This window comes from Astatotilapia calliptera, chromosome 14 (genome assembly GCF_964374335.1).
Source record: "Astatotilapia calliptera chromosome 14, fAstCal68.1, whole genome shotgun sequence".
NCBI lineage: Eukaryota > Metazoa > Chordata > Actinopteri > Cichliformes > Cichlidae > Astatotilapia > Astatotilapia calliptera.
In genome coordinates, this window is record NC_137435.1 from 31,750,484 (window position 1) to 31,778,296 (window position 27,813).

The 27,813-nt window shown below is 41.6% G+C and overlaps 1 protein-coding gene across 1 annotated transcript; it reads right to left on the bottom strand.

The window, feature by feature from the left end:
- Nucleotides 1-1,860: 1,860 nt before the first annotated feature.
- On the bottom strand, nt 1,861-26,410 carry LOC113036034 (myelin protein zero-like protein 2). Its single transcript, XM_080289278.1, has 4 exons — nt 26,037-26,410; nt 7,229-7,398; nt 6,614-6,824; nt 1,861-4,834 (listed from the first exon to the last, which is right to left on the bottom strand). The coding sequence occupies exons 1-4, from the start codon at nt 26,284-26,286 to the stop codon at nt 4,659-4,661; spliced, it is 807 nt and encodes a 268-aa protein (XP_080145404.1). The 5' UTR covers nt 26,287-26,410; the 3' UTR covers nt 1,861-4,658.
- Between the last annotated feature and the right edge of the window lie 1,403 nt (nt 26,411-27,813).

Genomic DNA, 27,813 nt, shown 5'->3' on the forward strand with positions numbered 1-27,813 from the left:
ACCACCTCTCTTTTTTTTTTCTTTTTTTTTGAATAGATGCTGAGATGCAGGACTCCTGGCTTACCAGGAAATGAGCACTAACACCTTCCATGTAGTGGGATATCTTATAATCTGATCGAGTATAGCCTCTTACCTAGATACATGCAGGCACATCAGATGAATACAGGGGCTCTCTGTCTGGTTACAGTGGCGGGGTCTCAGTTTCAGCTGAAATCTTCTCAGTCACAATGAAGTCTGTCCCCGCTCACTGACTCTCCGGTGGCTCTGGTGGACAAGAGGCCCGTTCTTCTGTTGTCAACACTGGATGGGGCTAATAAAGGTGATCTTAAATTGTCATGGGCCAGATGGTATATGGGAACCATCATCCATCGGGCAAAAAGACAAGAAAAAGCAAAAACCTGAGAATCCTGCAGTCTTTTCATCAGCTGATTTACACTGAAAAGCTGGTAAAAAGAACAAAAAGTCGAATCTGCTGCACTGGTTTGTGTATTTTAAAGGTTTTGCATACAGATGCACTTTCCTCAAGGCTGTCACAAGTAAGTACAACAACATTAGTCATAGCTGTACAAGCTGTACCTCTCACTGAGAATAAAGCTGACTCTCTGCCTTTAAAATAAATGTATTCATAACCAGTGAGTGTTTTTTTCTGCAACTCACTGTGCATGTTTTCTGTGTGCACACAAATGAGTGTAAAGTCATTTATTTCTACAACACTGTGCTAGGTACAGCCCACCTCTGGAGTGTGGAGTGCAGACTGGAAGGAGAAGGAGGAACGGAGCAAGACACGGCACAAGCAGGAAAAGGGAGTGAGCTCAAGAAAGACACGAATCATTTCTTCAACATTTACTTTACTGTGCGCTCCCCGTAGAATATAGAGGTGTTTTCTGGGTGCGTGGCAATGCTGAACACACTGTGAAAGACAATGGCTTGTTAAATGAGTCATGGGCGAGGAATGGCTAAGAGCACCTCTCCTGGGAGTTTAGTTCTCAAATAGGTAAGAGGGATGAATGCACAAAGGGCAGATACACAGAAATCAATCACCTCGGTCGCATACGATGTGTTTCCTTTCAATGACAGGAGAGGGGAGGGGTTAAGAACAACAGCTGCATTGAAAATTTAATGCATCTATCGTCCTTCCCATCATGTTTCTGCTTGCCTGGCCAAATAGATTGATAGCACAGAGAGTGGTGTCATTAATTTGCCCAAAAGTGTTTTGGGTGTTGCATTCAAATTTGGTCAATGAAGATAAATAATGCTCTAGAAAGTCAAAAATCCAGGTGTACATTATGTTATTTAAACATCCACAGTTGATTATTATTATTATTATTGTTGTTGCTCTTTCTACTATGAAATATAATTATTTAACATCCCCCCTTCCATTTTTAGTTAACCCTCCTGCAGACTTGCTGACACTGTTAAAGTCTGTCACTCAGTAACTAAAGCTGGCCAGACTTTGATCGGTGCTCACAAATGGACTGCCAAACACACACACAAACACACAGACAAATGTATAGAGTGACATATTTGTAGACATGACCAATCAGAATTCAGTAAACAAACCCAGACTGAAGTGACAAAGGCAGGTATGAGCATACTGGACCTGCAAGGAATGAAACAGTGATTCAGGACATTAATGTTTACAGGTACAACAAGTGTAAAGCTCTCTAGACGCACAATAAACACGCAGCTGTAGATAATGCATTAAAGATAATGATGCATAATAAATGCTGGATAACAAGATTACTCTCTTACATAATAGATGACATATATCAAATCACACTGAGCTCTAAGTGAAGGTCTGCATGTCCGTGTCTTTTTTTGTGCAGTGAACTGAATGTAGTCAAGAGTCAAGGGCCATGATTATTAGAAAATTCTCTTTTTTTTATTATTTTCTTTATAAAAGCTCTATAACAAATACATAGAATGACACTTTTTTAAAACAACATGATAAAATATTTCTGGCTTTATCTACAAAAGAAGAAAATAAAAATCTATAAACATAGTGCTCAATATTCAAATAGAAGTAAAAAGTCTGTCACACAAGGATGAAAGACAGGCAGCAAATTCATTTGTTAGTAGACACGATGCATTCACAGGCGCATGGAGGGGGGGGGGGGGAAACAGGCTCTCATTTTCAAATCAAAAGGGTTTTCAGATCTGACTGTGCGCTCCCACACAACACTCAGGGCAGGTGCATGCGCAGCTGCTTGCTCATGGATCAGATATTTGGCCTTGAGAAAAAATGGCAGCAATATTTATGCTTTGTTTCTCCATTTGATATGACACATTGTACGCATCTCTGTGTACTCGAGTAGGACAAAGCTACTCCTGACCAGTACTCGCAGGCTGGCGTCACGATGGTGTGCATAACCGACTGAAATGGAAGACCTCCTGTACATTATCTTTAATGACATTTAACTGTAAAACAAAGCCACTGTGTGAAAGATTAGCCCACAGGTACCAGAGATACTCTCCATTAAGACGATGAAAGAAAAAAAGCCTCAGTGCAATAAAGATCTGCATATATGGCTGATCATCAGCAGTGGTGTCCTTCTCTTTCTATCTAAATACAGTTCACGCCAATGTCTTTAGGGAAATCGATCGCTTGGTGCAGCTGATTTTGGTATTGACTTCCTACATGTAACAAGATCCACGTGTCACCTGGGAGACAGCTACTGATTAAGAATTGTCCCCTCTTCCCTTCAGGACAGTAGCCAAGAGTTCAGGGTTACTTCCACAAACCCTGCACTTTTACTCACACATTTCTCCCCACATATGAATATTTCCGGACTCAGTCAAGTAAAACGATTCTACTTTTGTTCTGTGCTCATTCAGCCTTGTTCTAACCTCTCTGTGCTTGCTTGGAAAGTTTTCAAACTTTCAGTTTTCCTCACAGATTTGTACAGACTGCACAATTCAACCTCAGCTGCAGCACCTTTTTAATCTGACCCCCGCTGGGCCTGATGGCGAGGTCCGCAGGTATCATCTGGCATCCCTCCGTCGAGCTTCCTGGCTGGCTCTGCTTCAGCTTCTCCTCCTCAATCTGAGTCGTCACCGCCATCATCATCATCCGAGCTCGGGCCTTCTTCCTCGGAGGAGCTCGAGTCTCTGGTGCTGGGATCTGAGATCATGCCGTCTGAACTGTCAATCTCTATGGAGGTCTCTGATAAGAAGAGGTGGACGGCCCTCGATGGGTGGCTGTGACAAACACGCACACAGATATGCACACGCAGGCGAACGGGGGAGACGAGCGAACACGGCACATATAGACACAACGGGATATGCATTCATGCATGATCATACATGTACACACCCACAAGTCACACACATTGGGGGGGCGGGGTCAAAGGACAAAGACAAGCAGACACAAACACAGCAGCAGGGACAGAGGGTTAGCATCAGCTAGGAATAATCTGTCCCAAATTAAGAGGAAAGGTTGGATGAACATCTCTCCCACATGAGCTCTGATTGGGTGCAATTATTTCCTTCTTATACAACTTTTTTTTTAAGCAAGAGAGACACTTTGACTAAATCTGATCAGCGACAGCAAGAAGAACAAAACTTCCTCAACACCTTTCGCTTTCACGGTGTGACGCATTACAGTAACACTGTATTTCATAGGAAAAAACAAATAATCGTTGCACCTTTTACAGAGAGATCTGAAAACCCAAGAGAGAAGCAAAGAAAACTCCAGCGCCCAAGAAAAAAGGTGTATTTTTGACAAATTAGCTCATTGTTTGAAACAGACAGAAGGCCATTAAAATGGTTCAAAAGAAAAGAATTCAGAGCTGATCGTGTTAATGTTTCTGTGTTGTTATTGAATTTATACAAAAGTGCTGGTTAAAAATGTCTGTTTCCAACAAAGCAGCTCACCAACAGATCTTGATTGTTTCAAAGCACCTCGGTTATATTACACCAGTCACAAAATCGGGCTAACGATGACACAGGATGTCAGAGAAGTACAGCAATTTCACTTCAGCAGTGGAACAAAACAAAACAGAATCGTAAACCAGCATCCTCCTGCAGCTTCACATGAACCACGGAAGACTGAATCACACAGCCAATATTAATGACTAATGAAATAACAGCTTTGTGTGGGTTTCACAATATTACCATCATGTGGTGATTAAAGGAATTCAACAGAAGCGCTTTCATTGTAGCATTGTTTCTATTGTTTGCTGAACTACTATAACAAACATGCGCTGTGGTGCATTGCTATGTAGGAGTTTAAAATGCATCAGTAGGGAAGTAAGCAACAGGAATACACCATTGTTCTAAGTTTACATCAAAAGTTTACTCCAAACAGGAAGTGTGTTTGGAAGCACATTTAGTCTAACAGGAAAAGAGGATGCGATTAAACAGTCCTTTCTGAGAAAGGCGCGTGGTGATTCGCAGCAGTCTGGCTAAAAGGTCAGTGTCTACTGCTTTCAGCACAAAGGCACATTTTTCATTTTATGTCTGCTTTGTAAAAGCTGGCCCTTTGATTGGTCCAAATCTGTAGGATCCAAAGACTGCAGTTGGAGAGGAAGGAAGAAAGTGAATTGTCCGATAGGAAAAGAGCTGCAGGGAGGACCACAAGCCCTGATCCCCAGAGTTAGACTGAGAACGGGAGAGAAAGTGTGTGATTCTTCTTTTTTCTTTCCCTTTTGTCTCTTTTCTTACCACGCGGTGGGGTCTTTTCGCTCTTTGCGCGGGGCCTCCTCATTCCCTTCCAGCTCCCTTTGTCTCCTCCTCTTGCATCTCCTGCAGGATGCGATGATGAGGAGGAGGATGACTATGCCGGAGATGGCGGCTGCGATGGCAAATGCCAGCAGGAGAAGTCCGGAGAAAGAGGCTGAAAGTGATAGACAGGGATATTTATTTGAAAATAAACAACACCCTCAGCTCAAAGGCACTTTAACTGTGCTTTTCCAATATGTGTCTCCTGTAAGCCGGTATAAATACAAAAGCACTAGTAAGGCTACCAGGGCATCTTTAGAGACGACGAGGTCAGTGAGTCCACAACTTTGGTCGAAAGTGAAAGAAGTACAGCCTTTGCTTTTTGTATGTGCAGTAGAGGAACTTCCTCGTGGTGCCAGTATCACCAATTGCTCCAGCTATATTCACCTGACTTTTTAGCCCAGCTATGACAAATCACTTGGACAGTTTCTAGTTCTGTACCCAGGAACACCTGCCAAAACTTTGTGTTTTTCATGCTAAGACTGTAAGATTAAATTTACTTCCCCTGTTACACTACGTCAGCATTCTAGCACTCACTCAGGTCTGCATACGTGACATCTCATAGCTGCTAGCACTGCTTTGTCTCATCTTGTTGACTGATTTTTTTCTGTGTTTAAATACTGATGCATAAAACACCAATCAGTCATAACATTATGACCACTGACGGGTAAAATAAACACTGATTATCTCTTCATAGTGGCACTTGTTAGTGGGTGGGATAGATTAGATGAACATTTAGTCCTTAAAGTTTATATGTGGGAAGCCGGAAAAAATGTTAGTGTGAGGATTTGAGCGAGTGCGACAAGGGCAAACTTGTGATGGCCAGATAACTGAGTCAGAGCGGAGTGTGGGGTGTTCCCAGTCTGCAGTGGTCAGTACCTATCAAAAGTGGTCCATTAAAGGAAGAGTGGTGAACCAACGACAGGGTCGTGGGAGGCCAAGGCTCACTGATGCATGTGGGGAGTGAAGGCCGGCCCGTGTGCCCTGACCAACAGACAAGCTACTGTAGCTCAAAGTGCACAAAAAGTTCATGCTGGTTCTGATAGAAAGGTGTCAGAAGACACAGAGCAGTGTAGTGTTTTGTATGTGGGGCTGCATAGCTGCGGACCAGTCAGAGTGCCCATGAAAGCACCAACAATGGGCACGTAAGCAGAACAGAACCACAGAGCAATAAAGGAAGGTGGCCTGGGCTGATGAATCACGCTTTCTTTTATATCATGTCGATGGTCTGGAGAACACCTGGCACCTGTTTTAGGCAATGTCCTGTGGGGAAACCTTGGGTTCTGCCATCCATGTGGCTGTTACTTTGACACGTACCACCTACCTAAGCATTTTTGCAGACTATGAACACACTTTTATGGAAGCAGTATTTTTTGATGACTGTGGCCTCTTTCAGCAGGGCAATGCACCAAAATGGTTGAGGAATGGTTTGAGGAACACAACAACCAGTTTTAGGTGTTGACTTGGACTCCAAATTCTCCAGATCTTAATTCAATCGAGCATCTGTGGGATGTGCTGGACAAACAAGTCGGATACCTGGAGGCCCCACCCTAAACTTACAGGACTTCTGCTGCTAACGTCTTGGTGCTGGCTACCACAGCCTTCACCACCAGTCTCTTTTTTTCAAGGATATTATTACACTAACTTGAATTTATTTCTAATTATTTATTTATTATTATCTTTATTATGCTTTTTATTATTATTTGATAAAATTAATATTTATTTCTTTAACATTTCTAAACTTTTCAGGTGAATTGCACATTGTGTTTTTGCTGGTTTAACTTGCGTTGCCATCAAATGTTTGACTTTCCACCATGACATAAAATGTATAGCTAGAAACGTTCAATGAAGGATGTACGAAGGAAAATGTTGGCTGAAAATTCAAACTGCTGACCTGTTTCAACTACTCTCAGTTTAATTTCTCCATCCGGGCCGTGGACATCGGGTGGGTTCTTCACTTGGCAGATGTAAGTGCCGTTGTAGATGAACTTGACCTCTCGAATTATGATGGAGGCATCGCTGCCCATGATGTCACCAGCCCAGGAAATGCACTTTCTGAAGAGTCCTTCTTGTGGAAGAAATGGTTTCCTTTGGTAGTAAAATACCTGCAAGAGAAAATTGGTGGATACATTTAGATAGGGTAACGATGGCAGGGAATAGTCAGAAGTTATCAAACTGAGTCCTCTGCTGCTGCTGCTGCTGCTGCTGCTGCTGCTGGAGAGTGAAGACATTTTCTTCCAGCAAAGAAAGGAAAATAAAAGCCCAGACTTGCCCAAATCTCCCGCTTCTTACTCTGTCTATTCTCAATATCCCCACACACAAGTATACAAACACTGGCTGTCTTGAATGCTCCACAGGGAGCCAGATGACTCACCGGTTCCTCTCTTACTTGGATGAGGGGGCGGATGCTCCTTGACACAATGAGGGAGGTTTTGTGGTTTGTTCTCACTTTTTTTTGTCTTTGCAAAGACACAGACACGCACACATTCACCGACACGCACACACTCACCGACTGCCTTGGACCCCCCTTAAGTGGCCTGAAGCTCCACGTGATGACGACATCATCGGGTTTGATGGGAGACGAGCTCTCGAAGGTGCACCTCAGACGAACGTCTGTGCCGTTGACCGCCTCAACCTCCTCAGATGTGTATATACGCATCCCGCTGACCTGCAGCATGCCTGCAACATGTGAGCATAAATTGCAGCAGCAGAATTAACACAGTGGGTGAGATCAATACATGCACACGCAGATGGCGGGTAAAATAATCTCTGGAATGCACAAGAAAAAAATACAACCCAATAGGTGTTGTACAAATTCACCCTCATCAGTAATTCCCTTCTTTTTGAGTACATGCAGTGTACTCAGTGACCCTGCTTCTGCCTACGCAGTGCTGCTGCAAGAAAAATCACTAAGTTGTCACTGGAAATACACAGTAGCCTATATTAGATACAGAAATCCTTCAAGTGCTAAAAGTAGGAATTTACTAACGCACAGCTACGATCAGAAATCCGCTTCATCCCATCACATTTGCTGAAAGATTTCAGATCAGGAGCCAATTCTGTGACACTTTGTGAATAATGGCCAATTTGATCACTGCGACTGAGAGAAGCCGGAAAGTGAGAGCCTGCAGTATATTAGGTGGATGTGGACCATGTCAGTCTTTACAGTACGGTGGAGCTATTAGACGAAAAATGGATGGACCTGAAGACCGGGGAGGGATATTGGCAACAATTTGGCTCCTCCATAGTATGATGGATAGAGCTGCCCAGAGTCAGCGCTGTTACACATTTACACCATGTGGAAACACACACACCTAGCATGCGGTGGGCCATGAATAGACGTGTTTAATGCTGACTTTCCGTCTGGCAGCCCATCAGTATGGCATAGGGAGCCAGACGATTATGTTTTCCCTCTCCCAGAGATCACAGACTCTGACAGCAGATCCTTGATGAAGTAGTCTCCTGAGTATGTGTGTTTGTGTGAGTGCAGGTTGATATGGAAGTCTGTGTGCGGTTGTGTAGTTAAAGCCACCAGGACTATTTATAGAGAGAGCTCTATATTCTAAAAACAACAGAAGCCATGTCTAGTGTTTTTCAATACCAAGAACACAGCAGACATCCTTCTGCAGGGCTAGTAGCTGCAGTGAGCTCAGGGTAGCCCAGACTTTTCCTATTGCCATTAGCACTATCTCTACAGATTAAGCCAAACACTTGAAAAGAATCGTACGTCTGATGGAAAAGCCCTCTCTGGCCAGACTGCTCACCTCAGTGTCTCATACCTGGCCTTGATTTTATACATACTAGGTTATAGTGAAGTATTTAGTCATCAAAACATCAGAATTAAATAAGGAGACGTTATTAATCAGTTCATTAGAAAAAAAAAAAGGCTGAACAGTAATTACATCTTTGTGACAGTGTTAATTATTAAAGATGTGAATAATATATAATATAAAGATGGATTAAGCTGTCCTTTACAACGTAAACTCTCAGTTAAGTAATTTGAGGTGGCTGGTGAATATCAATATAAGGCTTCAGGCACAAAACATCAGCAGCAGCAGCACAGAAATTAGAATAGTCTTGCAAAGCAGGCAAATTGAGCCATATTGTTACCGCTGGTTTATAATCACTGTGTGCATTAAGGCAGGAGCTTGCTGGGAAATGTTCAGCGGGGGCTTAGCTCCTTGGGCAGTGTGTTTTGTTCCCTATCAGGCTGGAGAGAGTTTCCTGTGGGCCGGGATGAGACCAGGCAACCCCTCGCAGCATTAAACAGACGAGCTTCTCTCTCCCTGACAGTGCTCTAACAGCCTAATGTGTTTTAAATGAGTCTGGTGAAACCTGGGAGTGCTGCGTACGAGTGAGCAGAGCAAGGCAGAAGATACCAATCTTGAACTTTTCAGTGCTTTGTTGGATGCACTTCAGAGGCTGTAAGCCTTAATTCACCACCTTTCCACCTCTTTCCTTCCCATCACTTGGCTGTGTGTATAGGAGCATGGAATTAATGGAGAGAACTGGCTGTGTTTAGGATGTTCATTAGGTCAAGAGCATCGACACTGGCTGCATCAGCACAGCCGCTTAATGACTCCCTCTCGACGGCAGGTGTGCGGCCGTGTGCACTTCTTCAATCCTGACACTTGAGTCCAGGCCACAAGGATGTCCAAGAAAAAGACAGGGAATAGCAGAATCGAGCAGGGGTTTGGTTCAAAATGAAATATTTAAAGACCTGCTCAATTTTGAGTGCTATGACTCCCTAATTTTGAGTTATCAGTACAGATGACACCGCATGGCATGGTTTCAAATCTGCTTTGAACCGGCCATGGCGTTCCCGAGGTCTACTCTTCTAGCCTGTTTCAGTGTGAAACCAACCAGTGGCTTAATTAAAGGAAAATGAATTAGACTCAGAGCAGCAAGTCATCACATTTTAGAAAAGCATCACAAAAAAACTATAAATATTACTACTCAGTGTCATACAAATGTCTGCTCATCTACATCTGAATTCCCTGTGAACGTGATATCTTCTTATTTTGACTTGTTGAACAGAAGTCGTGCAGTGGGGGCGTGTTGCTATCTCCAACATACTGCGATAAAGACTCAACGTGCTGGACATCCCTGAAGAAATGTTACGCTTTGCAACTGATGGAGAGGCTCCAATTCAGAAGCGCTAAGTGACCTGATCAATCCTAACCACGAATCACTGGCTGTCCATGATCCTGTAAAGCATGTTACAGAGGCAACGAGTCATTTCAGATGTTTGCCAGCTGTTTGGTTCTATCTCAAAGTCTAAAAGCCTTTTTGTTTATCTTAGTAAATGGACCAGGGGTCGCCTATCCTGTCTGGAGATTTGCAGAGATGTAACTAAAAGACAGGCAGCACACTATAGATGAGCCCTCATAGCAAACAGCAATAAAAGGAGGCCTTGTTTCAAAGTTTACATCTTCTTTCTTGAAAAAGTAGGAATATACTTCAGCTTTCTATTTAAGTATTCATTTATTTGGGGGGACAGCATAATGTGCTGTTGCAACTTGAGATTATGTCGTATTAAATATTTAAGTTGGCACGACTGATCAAATGGCACTATTGTTTAGTTCTGGCATGCTAAACTAGCAATAAACTGTTTATTTTGTTGTAAGCTGCATTGATCCCCTGTGGCCATAAGATACAAAAGCACAAAACAAGACACTGAGAATATTGTGCAAATAGCTTCATTTCTTTTTAAAGGAGATGAAATATTCTTGCAAAAGCAGTGATTAAATTTTTAAATTCTACAAATGTTACACTGACAGCAGCAATAAATAATAATTAAGCTAACAAGCATCATAGTCCACTGCGGTTCCATGTGCTGGAATACAGTCCCCTGCTGAATTTGTAACTTTGCTGACTTGCAAAGAAATGAACAGTCTCTAATTTTTATGATAGTTTAAATTTAATGGCGATGGAGAGAGAATATGAACCAAAACTCCAGAAGATAAAAAACACATTACATCATTTCCATGTCATTGAGTGAAGTAAGTATTTGATTCCCAAACAAAGCATGACTTAATACTGGGTGGAGAAACCCTTGTTGGCAAGAACAGTGGTGAGATGTTTCTTGTAGTTGGTCACCAGGTTTGCTCAGCAGGGATTTCGGTCCACTCCTCTTTACAGAAACTCTCTACATCCTTTAGGCTTCTTGGCTGCTGCTTGGCCACTAAAACTTCAGTTCAAGTCAATTAAATTTAATTTATACAGCGCCACGTCGCAACAGCAGTTCCCTCAAGGTGCTTTATATTATATTATTGTATTATACATACAGAGAAAAAACAACAATCATATAACCCGCTATGAGCAAGCACTTTGGCGACAGTGGGAAGAAAAAATTCCCTTTTAACAGGAAGAAAGCCTTCCCTCCACAGATTTTCTAAAGGAGTGAGGTCTGGAGATTTGCTAGGTCACTACATTACCTTAACGTCCATTTTTTGCCTTGGTGATATATTTTGAGTCACTGTCATGCTGGAAGATCCATCCATGACTCATCTTCAGTGTTCTGGCTGAGGGAAGGAAGAGGTTGTTTTCCGAGATGTTATGGTACATGCCCCCATTCATTAGCTCCTCAGTGGAGTGAAATTAGAAAAGTATTAAGGTCTCCACTTCTGTGTTTGACTGTGGGGGTTGTGTTCTTTGGGTCATACTCAAAATCTGTCTTCTTCCAAACAAAGAAACATCTTGAGTTTAGTTTCATCTGAATACAGCACCTTCTCCCAAACCCTGTCTGAAGCACTTAGATGTTCACTGGCAAACCTAACAGGGACCTGTACATGTGCCTTCATAAACAAGTCCATTAAAGTGTAGTGTGTTATCAGTGGTGGTATTGATGTCTATTGTCCCAGCTGTCTTCAAATCATTAACACTGTTCTCCAGTGGACTTTTGAGAGGATCTACCATCTTTCTTTCTTATAATCTCAACATCTTGGATGGAGCTTCAGATTGAGGCCGATTGATGGTCATTTTATACTTCTTGCATTTCCAAATAATCTCACCAATAGTTGTCACCTTCTCACTAAGCTTCTTGCTGATGGTCATGTAGCCCATTACAGCCTTGTGCAGGTCAACAATCTTGTCCTTTGACAGCTCTTTGGTCGTGGCCACTGTGGTGGAAAGGTTGGAACACACGCAGATGATTCTGTGATAGGTGGGCTTTATATACAAGGTCTCAAGTATCTGTAATTGACTGACTGTAATCCGTATCAGTGACATGCAAATCAATTTATAACTTTCATCTAATGTTTTTTACGGACTTCTGGTTCACATTCAGTCGTGTCCAATAAAATGGAACTACTGTAAAAAATGATAGACTAAACATTTCTTTGAAAGCTTGCAAAGTTACAAATTCAGCAGGAGATGAAATAATTATTTCCTCCACTGTATTGCAATTATACGACCAGCACAGAGAAGAAGAACCAGAGAAGAAAGGGGGTACATTTCTGGTTAGAAGTCAGTACTCACAGCTAAGCTCTTTTATTTTCACATCCGAGAAGTGACAGAGGACCTGGAAGATTAGCAGAGTAAAAGTGCAGTGCCTGTGCTCCTCTACCAAATTGTTTAAAAGCTTACACTGAAATGATTCACTGTGCTTCAAATGCGAGCGGAGGAAGCAGGTCCTCCGGGCCATAACACCTCATTTCACATTTCTACCCTCAACCAAGTCTATTTTCGAGTACATGAATTTAAATAAGTGTTACTAATCTCTTTTTGAGCAACAAAAAAGTACGCGCTTTCAACTGTGCCGTCCTTTTGACGCACGCAGAGCTGATTAAGAATTAAGGTTAATTAGGTCTTTTTAGAGGGAGAATGGGTATTAGCACGACGACAGCAGCATTAGGGTTATGTACAGTGCTTCTAACAGTAATTTGTCCCCATAGCTAGAAGTGTGTGATCACTATTTAATTTGCCATTAGCAGGCACTAATTGCTGAGGGGGACACATGCCGTTACATGAGTAAAGACATTACCAGTGTTGAACGGACCCATTTGGGGAAAGAAACAAGAAATAAGCAAGAAGCATAGGAGTGACTTATTAGTGCATAGATGGAGCTAGAGATTAGCCATGTCATTCTACACAGTTGCAGTCTGTAAGGATTAGATACGATAATGATGTTTGTTTGCTTGTATGTCCACTTGTCTCCTCCAGCATAAGTTTCTGTCCAATCTCGTTTGCTCAACTGTTTATGTCTGAACATCCTGTCCAGCCAATGCCGACCACACCCAGCACGCAGAGACAGAGAGGGCTTTCACAGCTTATTAAGTTGGAGCTATGTAGACTACGGAAGAGGGCATGGGAAGATTACAGGCAAATTGATTTGTCCTATTTGTGTTTGTGTGCAACTTGCTACTTTTTTCTTTTATTTGTGTGATTTTTTTTTTTTTTTGCATTTTTTTTTTACTCTTTGCAGGCAGAATGAAAAACTTTCATGTAAAAAGTTTTATCTAGAAAGAGTTGGATTCCTTTACAGAAGGAAACAGAAATTCAATTGTCAGGATGACAAGAAAACACAATATTTCAAAAATCCCACAACCTTTTTTTTTCTAATTGGAAATATTAAATACTGTGAAGCATCTGAATGACATCAGTTACATTCTTCACTGGTAATTAAAAAAGACCAAATTAGAGTCTTTGTGTGAAATGCGTCTGTAACCCGACGCCGTTACAGTTTAAATGAAAGACTTTCCCACATGGGATTTCCCGCCAGGTCAAAGTCTTATCTCTCCCAGACTTCTGGAGAAAGTGCGTATGTGCATGCGTGTATCCTTGTGCATATTTTTGTTGATGTAAACGTCAGCTGTTCGTGTTCCTGAACCAATACAGTATCGGATACAGCTAGGATCATAAAATATTGTCTTTCGTTGTTGAGTGGATATCGACCTGTGTGGGTTCGCTGGGTTAAGCCCAAGGGCCCATCTGTTGGCACAAGTCCACATGCACCCACACACACACACACACATTCACACACACGCTTCATTAGCTGGTGTTGGCGCAAGTCCAGAATATCTATCAATATCCCTTATATATCACAATAAAATGAACTTGCTGAACCTTTAATGCACTTTATTCTACCTGTCAACACTGCTCGGTACAAACTGCTCTGGCCCACTGTTCTGTCTGCAGCCGGAGAGGGTAAGTACTTTCATCTACTGTAATAATAATCTAACAGAGTCCTCTTGGCTGTGATTGGTTTTGCTTGGCTTGGCGGTCATCCCATGACTCTATGAAGCCTTGCAAAGACACAGAAATTATTAAGTACTTTCTGACCTGCATGTATGTATTTCAACCGGGGGCAGTGAGTGCAGGCAGGTTTATGAGTGCACAGCCTCATTCAAGGACGCTTCAGTGTTGCTTTTAATCTCACACTGCCAGACATGCAGGTATGTGTGGAATGAAGCAGTTGGCAGGAATCACTTTTATTCTTATTATTCTTATTAAAAGCTTAAAAATATTCTGGTTTTGGTATTCTAAAACTTTCTTTTGTGCGTGGTAGTGCACTGGTTGTTCCGGGTGCTATGCAGAGGTTAGCAGGCCTATTTCTACATGAAGCTGTCTGCTGTCACTTAGAAGCAGCGCCCAGAATGTGTGGAGCAACCAGAGTGTGGGGTCTTTTCATGTTTCCACTTTCATTTGGTCCCAGCTGTGAAAAAGACCAAAGTCATAACATAGCAAGAACTAAGGGGCGAAAAACATCAATAATTGTCCTTTGTGTTCAATATTTGAGGCTCCTGCATCTCCTTTGTTGACCTTTCTGACCTTTTAAAACCAATTTAAAACAGTCAGAATTTCAGAAGTTACTGCAGTTTGAGCCTTAACACAATCCGTCTCGTTACATAAACAGGGTTCCTTAGCAACCATTAGTCACTAAGGAAGGAAAAAACTGAGGACTTTTTATCAGTACTAACTCCTGAGCCAAGGCTATAAAGTCAAAAATGATTATTGACTAAAGAACCATCTGGGAGAAACTATCTCCGTAGTTAATGACTACTGCATAATAATCTGTGAATCTGACTCCCCATTTTCATCTTAAAACGACAATATGTACTTTTTCATTACAGATTACATTATTATTTTTTTAATTATTCTTTTTGTGTTGCTTCAAGCTGTTGATTCACATTTAATCAAGTAACTATGAAATAATGAAGCCCTACCGAGTAAATACTGAGGAACCAGCAAATATGAAGTTTCACTTTAGTTGAAAAAGTTAATTAGATTATCCTGAGGAAATAAGGACGCACTGAGAGTGACGCATCACTGATCTGTTCCCAGGCTGGATTTTTTCGTTAGTTATTAAAGTTATTTACATTTTTTTTTACCCTTGGAAGATAAAACTGAAGTATTTTTATTATCCAGGTTAAAAAAATACCATCTCATAGAGTTCTGCCAAGGATGCATATCACGTCCTTCCATCCATTCGCTTCCGCTTATCCTTTTCATGGTCGCGGGGGGCGCTGGAGCCTATCCCAGCTGTCATAGGGCGAGAGGCAGGGTACACCCTGGACAGGTCGCCAGTCTGTCGCAGGGCCAACACACAGGGCCAGACAACCATTCGCACTCACATTCATTCGCACATTCACACCTAGTGACAATTTGGATTATCCAATTAACCTATCCCCACAAGCTGCATGTCTTTGGACGGTGGGAGGAAGCCGGAGTACCTGGAGGGAACCCACGCAAACACGGGGAGAACATGCAAACTCCACACAGAAAGACCCCAGCCTGATGTTGGAATTGAACTCAAGACCTTCTTGCTGTGCGGCAACAGTGCTAACCACTGTGCCACCGTGCTGCCCTCATAGCACATCCTGCACAACATATTTTTCACTCACTTGCTTTCCTACTTCGTCAACTGACCTTTCTCTCACTCGTTGGTAAACCTTAGCTAACCAAGAGGCAGGCAAACAAACTAAGACCTCTGCTGACTGCAATATTTTGCTTTGGTTACCAACAGCTGTACTTCCACAGCTTAAACATTTCCAGGCCGTTCTGGGTGTGTTTCACGCTGCAGAAAGGCAATGCTGCGTGGTATATAGAGCTCTTATCACAGCTCCTCAGCAAACCTTCTCTGTTGGGCTTTGGGGTTTGTTGATGCAGTTGCTCATAAATATGCATCTTTCTAAAGCAAGGGGAACAGAGCTAGTTTAAAAACAGAAGACACCATTGATTAGATGGTAAAGTATATCCACTAAAGTATATCCAGGCAGCTGTGAGTCACTGTGTAAGTGGTATTTTCTGCCAACCTGCGTTACAATTTGCAAAGAGGACGTTAGGTCTTATAGGGAGGCAACACTGCAGGAGAAATCGAGCAGCTGACACAACTCTCCGAATCAGGAAATTGGTTTCATTACATTATTTCCTTGTTGTGCGTGTTTGTGCCTTTCCTCTCCTCATTACGGCTCAGAAACAAAACGGAGCGCCGGAGGAAACCTGATTCTCTGTTACGCCGGTTTTGGAGGAAACACTTAGGACAGGAGCAAACACACAAAGAGCTCAGTGGATTACAAAGAGCCTCTTCTCTTCTTTGTAAGATGTTTCACAAGCCCAGGTTAGTTTTCCCTGGTTTTAACAAGGCCTCGCTTTCATGAGGGGCTGGACTGAGGGCTGGGAATAGCAGGTTCAGGTAACAGTGTGTTCACAGAGGAGGGGGACACAGGGCTGAGTGTTGACTGGTGTAATGGGAGGGAACCCCTGAATGAACACAACTTTGTTTGAGATACTGACATGTATGCTTTCTTTATACAATTCAGTTTTATTTATATAGGCCAAAATCACAACAGTGGCCTCAAGGTGCTTTATATCGTAACCCCTTCAATCAAATAACCCCCCTATGAGCAAGCACTCGGTGACAGTGAGAAGGAAAAACTCCCTTTTAACAGGAAGAAACCTCCAACAAAATCAATTCAATTCAATTCAATTTTATTTATATAGCGCCAAATCACAACAAAAGTCGCCTCAAGGCGCTTCATAATCAGGCTCAGGGAGGGGCGGCAATGTGCCAAAACACGATGGGGGTGAAGACAAAAGACACGCTGTAAAAAAGAGTCAGAGATTAATACAAATTCCTCAACCCATTAGAGAATGCTCTACACTCAATTTGTTTAAGGCAAAGGTTAAAAACTGGTTATGGACAAATCAAGTGTGTGATCATGTATGAGTTGTATAGTTTTAATGTTTTATTTGGGAACAGAATGGTGTGTATGTGTAAGTTTGGTGATGGAGTTTTTATTATGAATGAATGATGAATTTTTATGAATTATTATGTCTATTTTTTATGCTTAAGGACAACAGATGGAAATTAGCCCTTGGCTATAATCTGGTATGTTTACATTCATGTAATTTTTTTTTACATTTATGTTCATTAACATGCACTGTCCTAAATAAATAAATAAATAAATAAATTTCCATTCACTCATGAACAGCTGGCCTTAAGTGATCTTTCTACTTTGTACTGTTTTACAAAAGTTACGGCAGCCCTGAGAGTTCAAACGCACTGCAACTTGAGAAAACCAGCAAATGCGGCTCACAAAGCTCACACAACTCAACAGAATTTGAACATAAAACAACAGAAGAAGAATTACAAATGAGTGTGTTTTTGGGAAGACAATAATGAGAGAGGTGAGGGTAGGTGAGGGTACCCTCACCTATGGCCACGAACTGTGGGTAGTGACCGAAAGAACGAGATCGCGGATATAAGCGGCAGAAATGAGCTTCCTCCGAAGGGTGGCTGGCCTCTCCCTTAGAGATAGGGTGAGAAGTTCGGCCATCCGGGAGGGGCTCAGAGTAGAGCAGCTGCTGCTCCACATCGAAAGGAGCCAGCTGAGGTGGTTCGGGCATCTGACAAGGATGCCCCCTGGGCGCCTCCTGGGTGAGGTGTTCCAGGCATGTCCCACCGGGAGGAGGCCCCGGGGCAGACCCAGGACACGCTGGAGAGATTGTATCTCTCGGCTGGCCTGGGAACGCCTTGGTGTTCCCCCGGATAAGCTGGAGGAGGTGGCTGGGGAGAGGGAGGTCTGGGCCTCTTTGCTTAGGCTGCTGCCCCCGCGACCCGGCCTCGGATAAAGCGGATGAAGATGGATGGATGGATGGAATAATGAGAGAGACCAGCTCCAGAAGTAACCCCCCCCCCCACCCCAAAGAGCAGAGGATTTGTCTGTGTTGTGAGGCAGAAAATTATGCAAGGTACGGTGTGTTTTAATCACACGGTCCATATAATCATTTATTACATGCTTAGCTGTTTCCTGCCTGACACTTCCAAAGCTGTTCAGTCACATTCATTTCTCCCCCAAAAAACTTTCATATTTGTGTATCAAACTGTCACACAGACCTGTTCCATTCAGGTGTCCACACCTTTGGCCATGCTGTGTTAAGACATGAGGTCACTTTGAGGTGTCTCTTTTCTCTTGTCCATATTTAGGTCTGAAAATTAAACGCTGAACTGCTTGGTGTCATTCTTTCTAGTAACCACCAGGGGGCTGCACCAAAGGGACAGCACAGAAGTCAATGAAAAAATGGCCCTACATCTCTCCTGATTTATGACCTTTCCTAAGGGGGTTATGATCTCAGTCACTACTGGACTGAGGGTGTCAAGTCTTTTTTAAAGACAGCATGCTGCTCAGTTATGGTCCCATTTACTGTGAAATTGCTAATAAAGCTGGGTGTGCTATAGGGCTTGGCTTCTTTGAAAATGACAAGTTACTAGCACATGAACACTCAGCGTCCTATTCTTTGAAAAAACTAGTTTAATAGCCAAAATGTTCAACTTAAAGCTTTATAAATTGCAATAAAACCCAGTAGTTACTGTTTTGTTGGTGTGGTCTATTCTTTGCATACAGTCTATGACACTGCCGCTTATTCCAAATAAAGCTGAAATGTAAAATTAATTATTAACAAGACATGACAAGCTAAAAGCTTTGATTAATTTACTTTGGAAAGCTGTTCCTTGTTTATAGGAAGACAAAGAAAAATATTTCTCCCAATAAAACAAGTCACAAATTTTGTCACTGCAATTTCTTTCTTATTGTGATTTGAACTCTTTAGACATGAACTATGCACAGCTAATGTGTCTGAGTACACTTAAAGGTCATTCCAAGCAGGGACCAAGCATCAATCTCTTTTTGAACACTTTCTTCCTCGTCTTTTTTCTCCCACTCCCCCTACTTCCTCCTGGCCAATTGTAATTCATCAGGCGACGGTGTTCAGAGGAAACGCGAAGTGGGTGAGTGAGGATAAGAGTTTAATCCATCAAACCTCTTCCACTCCCACCTGGCGGCTGACTCAGCTCCTCTTCGGGATTACAAACTCCTGAGGGGTTGGGGGGCGAGGGGGGTCCAATGAGCACACTTCGATCCAGCTCACCCACAGCCCTCAGGCTTCTCTTGGACAGACAGTCCAACCCTTAATAGACAGCCTCACATATTTACTATGCAGCAAAAAAGATGTAGGTTTTGCGTGGTATGAGTCAGACTGCATGTGGTCTTGCTGTGGCTTTCACCTGTGCCCCCCCGCCTCCCCGAGCAGATAAATAAGTGAGGCAGTGACAATTTATACACAGATCAGAGACCAAAGTGTGGAGGAGGTGCAGGCCTTTGCTCTCAGCTGGCTGCCTTAAAGGGGAATGGGCCAATTTTACAAATAGAGATCGCTTTACTTCAGAGAGAGGAAAGAGCTACTCTGTGAAAAGAGTTACATAACATGGTCTGGCTCTGTCTGGCTTTTTAGAAGGAATACTATGTAACTCAAGATGGAGGAAACAAAACATGGTTCCTGTAAAATGGAAAGTTGGATTTTAGACACACTTGCTTAGTTCTAATGCTGGTTTGTTTGTTAAGTCGGTCTAACAGAGTCTCACTGCATTTAATCAAAGATTCATGTTCACTGTTTCTTTTTTGTGAACAAGCACACAGACAAAAGTAGCTATTTCATAAAAAACTAATTGTATCAGTTACAGTGTTTCGATTTTTACTCAGAATTCACTGAAGAAGCTAAAGTTGAAATCCTAAAGGCGAAGGTTCTTTTTCTCTGGTATCACTTTTACACAGAGGTTATGTTTTCAGATACTTTTTGGGCAGTTTTAAGGAAAAGTAACGTCTGAATTCTGTCTCCACACTGAATCTGTGCATCTCTTTACATTCTGCCTCGACTTAGAGCTCAGGATGACACAGTGTCTTCCAGTGATTCAGCTCATGTGATGTTGTGGACTGATACTGTGAGGTCGTTTCACAGACTGTGTGGCTCTACTGTTGCAAAAGGTTTTAGAATTAGGAATTATACGCTGTCATCTGTTCAGCAGAAGTTACAAAGTTTGCAGGAATCCCATTTTTCTCTCCAGTGGGATTTCAGCCTATCATGGGTAGTCCAAGTTTCAGACTTGGGGTGAAGTTGAAAAATGTTGGAAAACAGGGTCTAAAAAAGTGGGGCCAAATCCTCCCACATGAGTCCTTTACCTCCTTTTATCATTTTCCTTCTCATTCATTTAAATTGTGATTACAGCACAAAAGCTTACAGCGGCTTTTGTATACACTGAAAAAATTTGCAGCCAACACATGAAAGTCAGAAGCTAAACAATGGAAAGGAAAATAAGGCAAAGTAACTCTCTCAGCTGGTGAAATACTATCGTCATGGCCACAGTTATAAGTTTAGTATTTCCTAATTCGTTTTTCTTAAATTTCATTTTGACTTTTCGTTTCTAATTCAGTTTAGCTTCAGTTAGTCTCCAAAGTTCATTTTCTTCATTCAGTTACATTTTTATAGTTTGAAAATGTTTAGTTTTTAATACTTTCAGTCTTTTTAATTATTATTGAAGTCAATTCAGCTCAATCCAATTTCTTTTATACAGCTCTAAATCACATCAACAGCCTCAAGGTGCTTAAAGACCCTACAATAATACAACAGAGAAAACCCCAAAAATCATATGAATCCCTATGAGCAAGTGATTTGGTGACAGTGGGACGGAAAAACTCCCCTTTAACAGGAAGAAACCTCCAACAGCACCAAGATCAGGGAGAGGCGGCGATCTGCCGAGACCGGTTGGGGTGAGGTGGGGTGGGGTGCATGACATATGTCAGAGGGAAGATTCAGGAAAATCAGCGCAGGCATTACAGTAAAGTCACAGCAGTTTTATTTTTTGAAAGCAGCTGACGCTCTGTCTTCTAGCCCTTTAAGACCTACCATAGAACCAAGTCCGCCAGAGCTTATATTATATTTTTACATGCTGTGGAGCCATTTTTTGGAGCATTTCAAGTTGCTACACATCAATACAACCATTATAGCCCCAATTTTAATAATATGTCTGCATTAAGTGTATAGTAATTACATAAATTGCAAAAAAGTGCAATAAACTACAAAAAAATTTAAAATCGTTTTGATTTTTCATATATTTCTAGTTAGAGAAAGAGGCTTATCCCTCAAAACTGTAAATACAAAAAAGTTGCACAAACTAGTTTCCCACCACAGGAAATTTATTTTAAGTGTCTTCATAGTTTTATTTTTGAGATACACCACTTTTCATATATTGCAGGAAAAACGAAAAAATATATTATAGTGCAAATTTGCAAAAAAGTAGCATATGCATCAAAATCAAATATTTCCAGCAGTGCAATATGAGTCCTCAGCATCCCAGAAACGACACAGAAAGTCATAAAGTCAAACATAACTTTTAAAAACACAAGTATAGGTTCATAAGGCCACAATGGTAAAAAACAACATTTCCGCAAAATGACGTCACTCCCGGTTTCGGGCAGGTCATGCCGGACATGTGATAGTTCACGCTGATGGACGTAGGAAGTGTTACAAACAGCTGATCGGATCGGCAAAGCGTGTTTCTGGAATATTATGTTTTTGTTGCTGCAAGTGCTTTTTATGCAGTTTTTGCAAAGCTGTATGTGGAAGGAAACTGTGACCTAGGACAAGTTGATGGCATAAGATGTAAGTACAACTCCTCCGGTTTCATATGCAAAAAAATTATTGTGCTAGCTTACGTGGTTGCAGTGCTACCAGGATTTAAAAATAGTTACGCAAAATGGAGTGTGTCCGCTCTGACCGGCTTTAAAGGGCTAGCTCCTACACTCTCTTTTTTTTTTTTTTTTCTTTTATGTAGAAACCTTTTATTTTCTGAGACTCCATGCTTATTTATGCATGCACAGTGCCATAAAATTGAAATATTTGGTAAGATTTTGGCCTCATTTTATTCACACAATTCCCTTGGACTATATTTACTGGATGAACAAAGCATTTTCACTCAGATACTTTTTTTTTTTTTATTATTATTTTTTGTGTGTGTTTATTGAGATCCCACACTCTCAATAAACACTTCAATCAGCGCCTCATCGGGCAAGTTGTTAAAATACTTTTACCAAACCAACAGACGGGTCATTCTGCTCCAGTTTGTATTAAATTGTTATGGTACAAAGTTTGAACGTTTATAATGATTGCTCTAAAACTATAACTTCATATATTAAATACTTTTGAAGATTTTTTTTTTTAAATGTTGGTCTACCTACTTTTTTGCGCATTGAAATCTGAGAACATGAATATCTTGTAAAGTATTAAAGGTAACAGCCTGAAATTCTCCCAGGTCTTTATTACAATCAAAATGAATCTGTAATTTGGGACAGATACAATAAAAAAATGTCTGAGTATTGGCTAGTTCAAATATTGTTATAAGGCCCAGCACTCCCACAAAGTCACATATTTGATCACACACTAATAAGAAAAAAAAAAGTTTCCAGATGGTACTGGAATTATAACTCACAAAATCATTTTTCTTAAATATATGTATAATTCTTCATGTTAAAACCTGGTTATCACCATCTCAAATCAGGAAATTATTGGATGTTTTTTGCTCAATTAGGTATTATTTGAATTAACTTAATGTAATTTTTGAAATATGGTTTGAATTTTTAGCTTATTTTTAGTTAACTATAGTCACCTTGGTCACTACTCCTCTGTTGAGTCAAAAAACGGTTCAACTTAACGATAACTTAAGCGACAAAAATTCTCAAGGTCCTCCTCCCCGCAGATAAGATGACTACGAAAGAGCTGCTGATATTCTGTGGAAACTGTCGAGTTATGTCATGCTGTAAACGTACTGGGGTGGGTCGTTTGAACTTGTACATGTGCGTGTTTAAAGTAACTCTAAACATCTTTGGGAATGATTGGCCAGCCAACAACTGAGTGCATGTAAGAAAAGTGACTACACAAGCCAAAAAAGCCACTCTCACAAACATACGGGCTTTGCATTTGCACGAGACGCAGCGACTCAAATGCTCCCTGCACCCAGATAAAGGCATTTCAAACCCCTGCTTCCATCTGGAGCCGAGCACAGTTTCTTGACATAAGTGCGGGGAGCACCTTGCCGTCATTGTCAAATATTTTTCACATGGGCCTCTAAACCCTCTGTGTTGGGATTGGTGCACCCTTGCATACAAGGCATTCGTCACTGTCAACTTAACACACCCCTCTAAGGTAATTCCAATGCACCACAAAGGCCAGGCGTCCCTCTAGTATGTCAACACAGCACGGCAAGTCAAAAAAAACCACAGTCACACTTTGTTATGTTGACCTATTATTAACATTGTTGTGGTGAGATTAGAGACCCGCTGGCAGGGAGATAACAGCTACATCCCAGTCAACAGAGCCTAAAGAAGCTGCTCCTTTACTGTCAACAAGGCAGAGCTAAGAAAAAGCTTAAACAATCACCGTTTATATAGCCCGGCCTGGAAAGTCGCAATCGTCAGCAGCCATTTGTTCGCATGTCTGTGCGTCTGTATGTGTGTTAAACCTGTAAGTCGGGACAGGCTGACACACATTAGTCAGTGTTTCATGCGTCGAGGATCATGTTTAAGAAAGAAAAGAACAATTGAAACAAAGCGAGAACAACAGAAACAAAAAGAGACGTACAGTAAGCAGAAGGGGATGGAAAAAATGTTCAGTTGGCTGTCTTTATTTGGATGATGAAAAGGAAAAATGAGAGAAATCTGGTCTAAGTGTTTGTTTTTGCTCTGTTTTTCTTCTTCTCAGCTGGCAGCGAGTACATGTAACTGAGTTATTGCTCTGCTGGCTTTGAAGCTAAGTGGTCAGACGTGGGGGAGAAAAAATATGCCCGAACTCAAACCCCCACTTTCATAACAAATGGATGAATAATGCAAAAGTACTGAACAATTTAAACAGGCCCTGTCTATTCGCTGTGACATGTCTTACAAATTGGAAAATTCCAGAGGAAGTCTGGTCACTGTAAGATTACGGTTCAAATCCCGCTTTCTCCTTTAAGACATTTAATCAGCACAAAAGAAGAGAGTAATGTGGGGCTTTTAAGAAATGGCATGCCAAACCGCTACTGCTACAGATAACAACAGCAACTGCTGTTATTTTCACTTCATTTCCTGTTTCCTGTATTTATGTATATCATTAACTATTTGATTTCTTTATAAAAGAAAAAAAAAGTCTGTTGAAAAATGTGTTTCAATTGATGCTGGATTGCCTCCAAGAGGCCTGTGCTGCACAACAGGTCAAACAGACTGCAGTTTAACACTTTGATTTGACAGCTTTCAGGGGAAAAAGCTCTTTGTGTTTAAACTCCTGTGTTTTTATTCAGTTTGAATCTACTCTAACACCCTCCACCTCCATCACGAAGCAGGAAAACACAAGAGCTTTCCACAAAGCACAAATGCACTACCGAAATAAAAATGTATCCAAATTTGATAAGGATCAAACTAGCTGAAGAAAATGAGCAACAAAAGAAACCCCATTGCTCTTAAATATGTCTTGATTTAAATATGATTTACTGAACTTAAAAATAAGAAATCCTGCCAACACACACTTTTCAAAAAACACACACAGCAGGAGTTCATTACGGTTTTCTGAGCCGTGAAGGATTTTTAACACTTGGTGACGGTGATGTTTAGCAGCAGCAGTGTGATTGTTCTCTTTGTTTCATCCTAAATCCCATAAAACTGACTTTTCTGTTTGCAGCAAGTCTACAAATGAATACAAACTGGCTTTGATCGCACGGTGACAGGCTTTTGCAGTCGAGAGAGAAACATCCCATTTATTTTGCATAGAGGGCTGCATATTTTATACCCTACATGGCTCGCAAAAATGTTGCGCTGGCTTGTTTTGTCATGCCTGCCCTTTTTTTTTATCAATAAAGCCAAAGGCAATGGTAGTGATTACAGCACAAAACGCTCGAGAACTGAGGTGCTGCTGAGCTGTAATCAGTCCCAACATGCTCCTCTTCATCCACATGCTGTTATTTGAGGATCCGTTCCTCTGCATCCACGCGTCCTCCTGCTCCGTCAGTGTCAGCCTGTGCTGTGACTGATCTGCAGGCACATGCTCATTGTAAACATAAGCAGCTTGCCACTACAGTGAATCCCTACATGGTGCTTTGGCAGTGGATGGACATGTTCAATCAATATAATCCACTCAACCGAGATGGACAGAGATTACTTCAAGGTTAAAGCAACCTGGCTTCTTGTGAATGAATTGCCACTGATTGATGGGCCAACTGATGCTATTAAAACATGTTCCATTAGTCGTGCCAAAGCAGTGATTAGATGTTGGCTGGAACTTTTTTTAGAGGTGGATAAGATCTATGATTGTTCATTTCCCTGCGCATCTGACAAGTTGTTATGATCCAAATTACATATCCTGAACACCAGCCCCCCTTCTCTTACGGCCCCTCTCTTAACGGGAAGCAGGTGGACTTATCTGAGGCCAGCGGGCCACTTCAGTCTCTGTGTATGTAAGCACGTTAATAGACAGGAAAGGAGTTTGCGTGAAACCACAAACACAATGGGTTCAATGTCGGTAATTGCTATTAAACCATTATCTTGTCTGGAATGGGCCCCACTATGGGTATTGTAAAGCCTTTACAGGAATTCTTAAGTGACCCACCCAGTGCCACTGTGCCAAGTTCCCCACTTCCCAGTGACGCAAGACACCGGTCTGAGATGGAGGTTAAAGGTCCCTGGGGAGCTTTAAGTAAAAGCCAGGCAATCAGCGTTTTTACTCTGAAGCTGTTATTATTGGAAGCTCTCAAGGGTCAACCCAGATATGTAACACTGTGTAAACTTGTGGAAAGCACAGACGCAAAAATATACGCGCAAATTGCCAGATAAACCAGGCGTAAGTGTCCTTTGTATGAATATAAAACAGCGTGTTATTGGATAACTTTTAAAATATTAACATACATTTAAAAAAAACAACATAAAAAAATAAATAAATTTATATATCACAAAAAATATGTCAAACGGCAACTCACATTAAACCAAAATCACCGTTTCACTCAAATGAGCGGCTCTCACCTGACGCTGCGAGTCCAGACAGGACGGTGAACACATAGAGCCCCTTTACGCACATTGGATGGACGGTAAGAAAGCGACCGGTGGCGGTCAACCGAACCACAGAGACGCGATACAAATCTGTGGAAGCCCTCTGGAGAGGGATTGAATCGTGAAGTCGCGGTGATTCCTCGCCTGCTCCTCGTCTCCCAAAGACGCGTCCCAACTGGCCACTGCCCCCTCGCAGTTCATTTTTAGCACCCTCCCTCCACATTTTCGGGCGGAGTAAAAGTCATCCACTTTCCTCGCCGCCCTCTTATCTCCTTTTCACATGTAAAACTTAGAGACGGAGAATTCTTGATGGTCATACAACCTAATCTACAGCTACAGGCTTGATGCCACGCGTGGACTCTTGCGTAAAAATTTAACCTGGAGGCCAAATCAGTATTAAAGAGTTTATGGAAATGTACTAGTTCTTTTACAGCATTATTATATTCTCGTGTTATATGATGTAATGTGTTATCATTAAATGAAACAGCAAAAGCATGTATTTATTTATTTATTTACATACATCTACATTTTCTTTAACGTGTACTTATTTAGTATTTTACTTATTTTTTATTTTGTGTATAATAGAGACAACAGACGCATTTAAGAACAGTCTGGATGTGATATATAGAATTTCCACATATTGAAGCTACTGTAACCGTGATATTAAATTGTAGCTTTCAAACTAATTTGATAGTTTATTCTTTACATGCTACAAATATGATTTTAATATCAAAGTGAATTACATTGACTTCTAAAACCAAACTTACTTGAACGGCTGTGCTCATGAAACAGGAGGATGTTACTGTGATGCTTCTTGTTGACCAGCAGAGGTATGTGCGCAGTTTACCGCCTTGAGCCACTTGGGGGCAGAGCCGCACTTTGATGTGAACACACTGGCTCTGTAGGTCCAGTCAGAAGCCAGTGAGGAAGACTGGTTTTCAGATCTCCCCCTTTTTTATTGCTCAGATGCCAACATGTTCTGTTGCATTTTGACTTACAGACATAAGTTTGCATGATGTGAATGAAATTGATACAGTGGGAATACAAGTTAATTAGTAAAGTGAGGAATGGCGGTGACCCAGGAGAAGGTAAGGAATCTGCTCGCCGGCTGGGCCGATCTCTGTGGAGCCTGCATGTTCTGCCTGTGCCTTTCTCTGGGTCCTCTGGTTTCCCCTCACAGCACAAAGACATACATGTTAGGTAAACTGTGATGGATGCTAAGTGTAGACGTGAGAGTCCATAGCTGGATTGTCTGTTTTTTGATGAACATGGTGACCTGTCCAAGGTGCCATGGTCTACTCTGCATCTGTATAGGTTGAGCCCCCTGCTACCATAGCTGGTTAAGCTAGGCCAAGTTATCTAAAAATAGATGTACATGCAGTGATACTGCCTTTTGTATTACTTGTACTTTGTATTTGTACTACTTTTTAAACACTTAGTTTATTATACATTTTTGCCAATAGTTGCTAAACACATCTGTTCTGTGTCTTGACTGCAGACAGGCGGGTGAGGTGAGTGGAGCAGATGTGTTGCAGACACACAATTACAAATGGACACGTTGAAGGCACTCGATAGGGGCTCTAAACAGCAATGTCTCTATGCACTTGACTCATGAGCTGATCACCTAAGTCACATTTGAAACCCGGTAGTGAACAGTCACACTGTTTAAGGGTTTATTCATAGTTAACACACATTCTAAAGCCATAGTTATTAAAATGCTTTTTCAGTGCCAGGGTCTTGACGTCTGTCG

Bases quoted from the DNA above. Each gene is read 5' to 3' on its own strand.
- LOC113036034 (XM_080289278.1), bottom strand. From the start codon at position 26,286: ATGTGGAGGGAGGGTGCTAAAAATGAACTGCGAGGGGGCAGTGGCCAG. The intron at 7,399-26,036 runs GTGAGAGCCGCT...CACATGTTGCAG, and splicing joins GTCTGGACTCGCAGCGTCAG to GCATGCTGCAGGTCAGCGGG. The intron at 4,835-6,613 runs GTCAGCAGTTTG...TATCACTTTCAG, and splicing joins ACTGAGAGTAGTTGAAACAG to CCTCTTTCTCCGGACTTCTC.